This window comes from Mus pahari, chromosome 12, assembly GCF_900095145.1.
Source record: "Mus pahari chromosome 12, PAHARI_EIJ_v1.1, whole genome shotgun sequence".
Taxonomy (NCBI): Eukaryota; Metazoa; Chordata; class Mammalia; order Rodentia; family Muridae; genus Mus; species Mus pahari.
Genome location: NC_034601.1, coordinates 81,971,433 through 81,981,266, shown reverse-complemented (window position 1 = coordinate 81,981,266; position 9,834 = coordinate 81,971,433). Strand labels below are relative to the sequence as shown.

Sequence of the window (9,834 nt, the reverse complement as noted above, 5' to 3'; positions counted from 1 at the left end):
GGAGTCCTGGTTCCAAAGCAACCGTGATGAGAGCCGGTGGGGACCTTTAAGAGGCGATTAGGCCACAGAGATTGGTGTCATTCCCTTGAAAGTGGGCTGGTTATCCCGAGAGCTGGTGGTGGTATAGAGGAAGCTTGCCTCCCTCAGCTTCCTCCAGCGACTGCGGCCACGTGGCTGCGGCCACGTGACTTCTGGAGCTGCTCACCTCAAGCGCAGAGCTTCCGCAGAAGCAGCGCTACCCGCCAGAATAAACTTCTGTTCGTTAGATCTCTGGTTGTGAGCCTAGCCTTTACTGGCTGAGCCGTCTCTCCAGCCCCAAGTTCTTTATAAGTCTTCCAACTATAGGTATTTTGTTAGAGTGAACAGAAAATGGAGTTCAGCCGCTCAGCTCCAGACAGCTAAGTCTCAGCCTCGGGCTTTGCCTTTTTGGGTGACCTGGAGCAGGCAGGGTTCCAGAGACTAGTAGAGAAAGAGGAGTTGGTTGAAAGTGGGCGCTGGTAGATCCCCTGACTTCCTGAAAACTCTTTCTAAGGAGATCCTCCCTGTTGTTCCACAAGAGCAGAGTGGGCCGCCAGGGATGGCTCAAACCCCAGAGCCCAGACCTCATCTCTGGGGATGCTTTAAGTCTACTTCTGATGTGGAAATTGTTGATTTTTGTATCTTAGCACAGGTCTCTTTAAGCCCAGGATTGCCTCCAACTCAGCTTGAGACTTGACCTTGACCATCTGATCTCTCTCTCTGCCTCCAGCTCCCCGATGATAGGCACACACCACGCCTTCTTTATATGGTGCTACAGAAGGGCCTAAGACTGCATTCGTGCTGGGCCTACACTCAGCACCAGAGCTGCATTCCCCGGCCCTCAGAAGGGGCTCTTGAGAAGGGGGTTTCCTTCTTGAGAAGGGGGATTGCTCTCTGAAGTCCCAGTGAGGAGGGCGAGGGAGAGGGGCGCTTCTGCACTGAGGAGGACAGGTAGGAACCAAATACAGCCACCCTCCCCATAGCTGCTGGGAAAGCGGGTCTGGTGAGCACCGTGTCACGAATTACTCCATCCGTGTGTCTGCAGTAGTGGGCTGATCACGTGGCTCCTCAAAGACCCCCGTGGTTCCTGAATGTAGACTTCTTGTCCCCAGAGCAGTAACAAACACCGTGACACCCGGAGGTCCCAGCATCCCCTCTAATAACTCCAGTCAAACTGGAAGGGTGATGTTCTCTGCAGGCAGCACATAGCTTCAAAGTCAGCATTAGCACAGGTCACTGAGGTGGCGAGGTGTGCAAACTTCCAACAGCACTAAGACCCCACTGCTTGGCAATGGCAGGGGCGCCTCTGCTCAGACACACGCAGTCATGGAGGGCGGAGGCTCCGAGCACCCTGGGCGCACCTTTTGCCCCACGCCCCAGTCTGGTCCATCAGACAGCCCTCATCCAAGTGTGCTTCGGTCACACTTCCTCCTGGGCTCAGCAGGACCCATGATGCGCAGAGAAGAAAGGGGCAGTTCTCTGCTGGCGGCCAAAAGATGCAAACCAACAGCTTATTACACTTGCAGGGCTAGAGACTGACTCATGCCTCGGCTGCCTGGTGTGGAGCCATTCCTGAAGGGACAGGGAAGAGTGTGCGCATGCGCCATGCGTCTGCCTCCGTCTCCGCCTCTGTCTCTGTCTCTGTCTCTCTGTCTCTCTGTCTCTCTCTTTCTCTCTGTGTGTGTGTGTGTGTGTGTGTGTGTGTGCGCGCGCGTGTGTAAAAGAGATAAATGACAGCTAAGAGAAAACATATATGCATGCCTGTCGTAGGTAGGTGGTGGGGAGGCAGAGACTCAGGGGATACCATTGTGGAACTCTTTGTGGCCAATGTCACTGTGAGCAAAGCTCTCTCTAAGTGATAACGGAGAACATCTTCTGCTGTGGTTCTCTCCTTGGTTCCACAGAGAGAGATGTTAGATTGACCATGTCTGTTCCTAAAGCTGGAGAAGAGGCCTGCTGGGCGCAGAAACAGACTAAGGAGGGGGTTACGCTGAGAGCAAGGACAACAGCAGAATTCACCCCCTTGGGGGTCAGGGAAATGAAAGACTACACAACATCATTATGAAGAAGTTGGATTCTGGGGGCTGAGAGAAGGCTCCACAGTTGGAGGGCTTACAATGTAAACATGAGGACAGAATGTGGATCCCCAGAACCCACAGAAAATATTGGTGAACTTGGGGCCACCTGTAATTCCAACCTTGGAAGGATACGCTGAGCATTCTGCTCAGCAATTTGGCTAGTAAGACTAGTCCTAATCGGTAAGCTCTGGGTTTGATTAAGAGATCCTGCCTTGATGAATTAGGTGGAACCTTGATGGAGGAGAATTCATAGCATCAACCTTAAGCCTCCACATGCATGCAGACATATGTGCATGTACGCCCACATACGTGTGCACGCTCACACATATGCATGCCACACCACATACAAATGGAAAAAGGGAAAAATGAGTAATAGAAGTCACATCGTGTCTACTATAATGTAGAGTAAACGTCTCTCTGGTGACATTTAGAACATGTCACTCTGCACCCCTCAGTTTCTGTCCAGGCCCTGCAATGTGGATGAAGGCACCCTGGGAACCCTGAGGAAGTACTGTTGCCACTCAAACAACAGGACATCTTTCCTGACAAAACCACATTCTGAGGGCCTCAGTACTTAGCCTGTTAGCCTTCATGCATTGAAGACAGACATGTGAGGTTGAAGACGTGTGAGGTTGGGGTGAGAACCAGCAGAGCTGGCTTCAGGAGGCTCATGTCCTGGTTTGCTTTCTGTTGCTGTGATGAACACCAAGGCCCAAAGCAGCTTGGGGAGGGTGGGCACAGGGAGGACGGGCACGGGCGCACTATGCTTGCACAGACCAATCACAGCAGTCTGTCACTGAGGAAGGCAAGATGACAGAGAAACACTGCTCACTGGCTTGTTCCTTGTGGCTGCCTGCTTTCTTATCCTACCCAGGACCACTTGCCCTGGGTGAGCACCTCTTACATCAGTCATTATTCAAGAAAACGCCTACACAGGCCTGCCTAAAGGCCGATTTGACAAGGTCAGTTGAAGTCCCAGATGGTCTGACTTGTGCAGGTGATAGATGCAGCAGGATCCTTCCGATGCTCTAAGTCTGTATTAGTGATGTCTCTCATGCTACAAGAACAACCCAATGCCCGACAGAGACAGTGTCCAGGAGGAAGGGCTATTCTGGCTCAGTTTCAGTCATCACAGTGGTTGAAGAAGCTGCATGCCCAACACCAGAAGGTCAGGTCTCTTGTTCCGATAGCATCAAAGGAAACTCACAGTTGGACCTCAAGAGTCTGCCCACCCCTCATAATGACTGCCTCCTGCTAGGTCCCCAGAATTCAACACTACCAGCTAACCATTTAAACACATGACATACAACATTACAAAGCCCCCATGGGACCCTAAAGAAAATTTCTTTTGTCACAGCACTCACTCCCCTGCTGTGGGCCTCTTGTTCCCTAGAGATGCCCAGCCAACCACTGCTTCTGTCTGGCTTGTTTCCTGAGCCCTCTCTTTCTCCTCTTCACTGGTTCCGGGCCCCCAGCTTCCAGCGGAAGAACCCATGCTTTGCAGTGATTTGAATGCGGTCGCTACCCTGGTCCCTAATCGTGCCCTTAGTTACTCTGGATTTTACCACGAGAAGTGCTGCCGGGTTTGTTTGTTTGTTTGTTTTGTTTTGTTGTTGTTTGTTTTTGTTTGTTTTTTTGAGACAGCGTTTCTCTGTGAAGCTCTGGCTGTCCTGGAACTCACTTTGTAGACTAGGCCGGCCTAACCCAGGAGTCGGCAACCTCTTACTGTGGGGAACAAAACCAGGACATGGGCCAAATCCCCCCACCCCTGACTCTTTCATGGTTTGTGTAGCCCTTGAGCTTTCATACTGTTAAAGTGCTAACCTTGGGTGTCAGTCCTTAGGTAGTGTACTGACTGGTTTTGTGTGTCAACTTGACACAGGCTGGAGTTATCACAGAGAAAGGAGCTTCAGTTGGGGAAATGCCTCCACGAGATTCAGCTGTGGGGAATTTTCTCAATTAGTGATCAAGTGGGGAGGGCCTCTGGTGGGTGGTGCCATCCCTGGGCTGGTAGTCTTGGGTTCTATAAGAGAGCAGGCTGAGCAAGCCAGGGGAGGCAAGCCAGTAAGGAACATCCCTCCATGGCCTCTGCATCAGCTCCTGCTTCCTGACCTGCTTGAGTTCCAGTCCTGACTTCCTTTGGTGATGAACAGCAATGTGGAAGTGTAAGCTGAATAAACCCTTTCCTCCCCAACTTGCTTTTTGGTCATGATGTTTGTGCAGGAATAGAACCCCTGACTGAGTCAGGTACCTCATCCCTTTAAAAACAGGGTCTCTCACTGACAGAGAACTTTCCAAGAGGGTTAGGCTGGCTGGGGTGGGGTGGGGGGCTTAGCCTGGAGAAGCATCATGCTTTCTTACAAGTGTTCTGGGGAGCAAATTCAAATCAAAACTTGCAGCTTAGGATCCTTAGCAACTGAGCCATCTCTCAAGCCCCCCAAATGGTTGTTCTTTTGTTTTTGTTTTTGTTTTTGTTTTTAAGCAGGTAAATCTGGGTGTCCGCAGCCACGCCTGTGCTCCCAGCACTCATTAGGGGGGCAGTTGTCATGAGTTTGAGGCCAGCCTGAGCTACAGGTGAGATCCTGTCTCAAAAAGCAACAAACAACAAAAGTTGTGAGACTATATCAAATGTAGTGTGAAAATAACCAGAATCTGAGTCCCAGTGTCCACAGGGACGGGGCCTCGAAACAGACATTCTTATCCATCCCACACAATCGGAAGGAAGTCATCATACTGGCCCCCTACAGACACAGATGTGGCAGGAAAATAATCAAGGCCTCCCATGCCTGAGCAGTTTCTCATCTTTCCTTTAAGAAAATCCTGTGAGCTTCTGCTCTAAGCTGATAATACTGAGAATTAAAAATCGCTTGTGTGCCAGGCATGGTGGCACATGACTGTAACATGGCTGCAACCCAAATGCTCGAGGCTAAGGCGATCAGATCTCAGATCACAAATTCAAAGCCAGGCTGGGACACACAGAGTGGTTGTGCCTCAAAAATAAATAAATTAGGGGGCTGGAGAGATGGCTCAGTGGTTAGGAGAACTGAATGCTTTACCACGGGTCCTGAGTTCAATTCCCAGCAACCACACAGTCACTTACAAACATCTGTAATGGGATCTGATGCCCTCTTCTGGTGAGTCTGAAGGCAACTACAGCGTGCTCATGTGAATAAAATAAATAAATAAATATTTTAAATAAATAACTACCGCTGAGCTCATGTTTTCTCCCTATCAGTTTTATCAAAGTCTTATTGCATATTTATTTACTGTGTGTGTCTGTGTGTGTCTTTGTGTGTCTGTGTGTATCTGTGTATCTATGTATATCCCTGTGTGTGTGTGCCTGTGTATGTCTGTGTCTGTGTTTATGTGTGCGTCTGTGTGTGTCTGTGTGTGTCTATGTATGTCTGTGTCCATGTTTGTGTGTCTTTGTGTATGTCAGTGTGTCTGTCTGTGTTTGTGTGTGTGTTTGTGTGTGTGTGTGTCTGTGTGTGTGATGTGACTGTGTGCCTCTGTGTGTGTCTGTGTCCATGTTTGTGTGTGTCTTTGTGTCTATGTCAGTCTGTGTTTGTGTGTGTGTGCCTGTGTCTATGTATCTGTATGTATGTCTGTGTGTGTGTGTCTGTGTATATCTGTGTGAGTGTGCATGGCACACACATGTACCATCAGATATTTTGCTATAGAAACTAGAATTGTGACGAATACCCAATTCTTTTGAAACATCACATCCAACATTTATACTATCCTCCTTGATTCTGACAGGCAGAGTTTCTTCCCTGCTTTCTCTACACTCACAGGGCATTTGTGGATTTTCCGATCATGCACCACTATTGCCCCTGGCTTAGGCTTTTGTCTCTGTATCATGTCACATGTAAGAAGGTCAGAGGGCAGCTTGCAGGAGTTGCTTCCCTCCGCCCACACTGTGGAGTGAACTCAGGTGGCCAGGCTTGCTAGCACTCACCTTTCACCCACTGACCCATCTCACCGCTTCCTGCCAGCATAATTTTTAATGAATATGTGTGCCCCCCATCCCACCCCCCACTTACTCAGGTCACAAGTATAGATGACACCTGGCATTGTAAGTGTTGAATAAATGAGAATCTCAGGTCTGTATAGAATTATTAATGTACAGACAGAATTGCAAGACACCACGGCTTCCTCCCAATTTATTCCAGGGTGTGCTGTAAACAGTAAGACGTCCCTTTGACAGCTTTCCGGCTTCACCCATCTCGGATGACAGGACAGATTCTCCTTCACAGAAGGTACAAGTGGAACTGGAGAGGGTGGGGGAGACAGCGCATTCTGGACCCTTCCTTCTTCAGAGATCTCATCCAGATGTATCTGTTTTCAGTAGAAGTGGCCCACGTTCCTGGGGAGCGAAGAGTCCAGGCCACTGTTCATCCATATTTCTTGAATGACTTGCTCCCTGCGTTCAATCCTTTCCGCCAGCTCGGCGGCTTCTATAGAGCTATAGGCTGGATATGAAGTCCTACAAAACCTGGACAACTCCTCGGGAAACTCAGAATCCGAGGAGTCCTCCTCTTCCACGTCCTCCTCACTGTCCTCCTCTGCCTTGTCGCTCCCTAGCACCAGGTGCTCCCTCCCCTGCCTCAGCTCCCGGAAGTCCTTGGTACAGGACACTCTGATGACCAGGGCGCACAGTGTGAGGAGCAGGCCGATGCAGACACTGGACATGAACAGCAGAGCGGCTCTCTCGGGGTGGGCTGCAAGAAGAAGACAACACGTGAGGGTGTGAAAGGGTTAATTTGGGCTCATGGTTTTGAAGAGACTTTGGCCTCTTTCCTGTCAGAGGAGGCACAGCAACAGGCTCATGTGGTAAAATCTGTTTTCATCTCAGTGGACCAGGACGCAGGGTTCTTCCCAAAATGGCATGACTAGTGGGGAACATACATTCAAAACATGACCTTATGGAGGACATTCCAGATTCAAATTATAACAAGTAGCCACTGATAATGTTCATAGCACAAGGCCTGACTGTGTCCCAATAAAACTTTATTCATAGATTGGAGCTGGGGGCCATCGGTTGAGCACAACTACAGATGAACAAACTGAGGCCCAGAGGGAAAGCTGCAGAGGCCCACAGCCTCTCCAGGCAGAACCAGGCTGGATCCTGGAGCTCGTTGTGGGATATACTTTGCTGTCCCCAGCATTTTCTCAGTAGATTTCGACTTCTGGGAGCCTCCTCCAGGGCACACTGTCAAGTCTTTCATTCTGGGAGAAACAATGAAAGCTGTTGTCTTTACCACTGCTGTTTTTCCCCAGGGATCTAGGCTGGATTCTCAAAACCCCAGGGCTGCTAAGATTCCTCTGCAGGGAGGGTCCTCACAGCTGAGATCTGAAGGGAGACATGGAACCGGGACACTTTATCTTCCTGAAAGTGGATACCTCCCCGGCCAGCTTCCTTCCCACAGACCAAGCTGTCCCTAGAGTGGCTCTACTCATCTGCGCTGCGTGTGTCTACAGCCTGATGTTTCCCCACTCTCTTTAAGATGCAGATGTCTGAATTAATATTTATTTTAGCTGAGGAAAGGACAGCAGCTTGTTTCTGTCATCCAATCAGTACAGTGTGGAAGAGACAAATTATGTAAAGGACTTGCTCTCAAGAGCCATGAGCCCTTTCCACGAGGAGGGGGGCCGGGGATGGACTATCCGGAGACACTGACATTGGACCAAAGTTACTAAACTGTGATACCAAGCCCAGGACATCTGGTCAAACCTCCCCTCTCTTGCAGATCCAAGCCTGTTCTACCGGTCCACTCTCACTTCTGACATAGTTCAGACTGCGTGTCCTTCACAGTTTTATGTGTTGCAATTTATACCTCCTGTAAGGTATGAAGAGGCCAGAGCCTTAGTCGTTTTCTGACCACTGGCGTGGGGGACAGGGCCAGCTCCAGGCATAAACTCACTGCTACATCAAGTCTCTGAGAAACAGAGAACACTCACAGTTGTTGTCCAGTACCCCGCCCTGTCCCTGCCCTGTCCAAGGAGGGAGCAGCAGTGGACTGGATCCTCAGGGTCCATCTACTCTGGATCAGGGTTTTGCTCTAGCACAAAACTGATTTGTTTACTTTACCTCTCTGTGAATTCTTCAGGACCTTTTCCATGCTCAAGTCTGAACGTTAGGGCACCATGCATATACCTCAGCTCCATTTTTGAAGAATTTAGATGAATTGAATGAATTAAGTGAGTCATAATCCTTAGCGCACATTACATGCTACCTTAGGACACATCACATGCTACCACAGAGTCAGCATCCCCAGCCCCTTCTCTAGGTGTCAGGCTCCTGGTTCAACTCCTGGGGTTCAGAGGTAACTCTTGCCACAGGATCACTCTGTGGGGCCCAGGAAGACAAACAGTGCTCAGCAGTCCCATGGGAAGAAAACTTTCTATTCATAGGAAGTGACTGTTACACAGTCACCGGATTGTACGTAGACAGCACATAAGGGATGTCTTTCCTGATGACACTTTCCAAAGCCATCACCGACTGGAACCTGGGTGGAAGCCAGAGCTCCGCCCACTGCCCCAGACTTTATGCAAAATAACATTTACCCTGTTTTCTAGAGCCAACTGGACCACTTCAGACTGTTGTGACCCCTTTCCTGTCATCTCTTTTGGAAACACAAGGCATTTGTTTTGCTGTGGTTGAACAGAATTCTCACAGTGCTTTTGTTGCTATTCTAAATTTAGTCTCAGTTCATCACAGTCGAGAGGGAATGACTTATCATCATTATTACAATTCCAGGAGCCTCAGGATGGGTGGCCAGTGGCCTTTAGACCCCATTTGCTCTTTAGATTCTGGTCTGGGGCCAACACAAGCTCCAGTTCATTTAGTCACACCCAGATAAGACACCAGAAGCCACCAGCAAAGTCCTCTCTCATGGGGGACTGTGGCCAGAGTCCTCCAGGAGGAAGGAGCACAAAGTGTTTGGAACTAGTTCTGAGGGTACTTAGAGTATGACAGGACTTTCTGTCAGAGTTGCAGACTCTGGGAACATGTCAGAGCCCACCCACGTGACATGGCTGTGCTGTTCTGATTGTCCTCCCTGGAAGGGTCATGTGACCGACTTTGTCACGTGTGATAAAATCTCCTTCACACAACTCATCAGATGTCCCGGAGTTCCTGTCTTAGAACCACCGAGACTTCCCTGGCCATGGTCCCAAAGTTCTCAGGTTTGCCTGAGACTGGACACACTCAAACACACACACACATGCACACACACACACACACTCCCAAACAATAGAGGCAGTGACAGAATATTGAGTCACAAAGGCAGGCCTGTAGGCACAGATGAGGAAAACATGGAAAGCCAGATGCCAATACGACACTAATTTGGTGGTCTGGGAGGAGTCATATTATTTATTTAGTGAACAAAACTAAATTAAGAAGTTCCTCAGCCAAGGCACAATGGCTTCTGCTGAAGCAGCTAACAAACTGTGTTCCCCAGAACCATATATACATACATACATACATACATACATACATACACACATACATACATACATACATAAATACACACATACATACATAAACACATGCATGTACAGTACCATCCCCCACCCAAAGGCCCCCATATCATAAGCACCACCAGCCTAGACACCGTACACACACACACACACACACACACACACACACACCATGCACCATAGACATATACCTCTACCACACACCACAAATACAACACACACATGTGCATGCACTACACGCATACCATACACACCA

At 49.3% G+C, this 9,834-nt stretch overlaps 1 protein-coding gene across 6 annotated transcripts in view; it reads right to left on the bottom strand.

The window, feature by feature from the left end:
- Positions 1-6,231: 6,231 nt before the first annotated feature.
- Eva1c (eva-1 homolog C) overlaps positions 6,232-9,834 on the bottom strand; it is a 74,259-nt gene continuing 70,656 nt past the window's right edge. For all 6 annotated transcript variants that reach the window (XM_029544583.1, XM_029544585.1, XM_021209702.2 and 3 more), the window contains one exon: positions 6,232-6,817. In XM_029544583.1, coding sequence (XP_029400443.1) covers positions 6,441-6,817 — 377 coding nt within the window. In that variant the 3' untranslated portion in view covers positions 6,232-6,440. The remainder of the gene's footprint in view (positions 6,818-9,834) is intronic.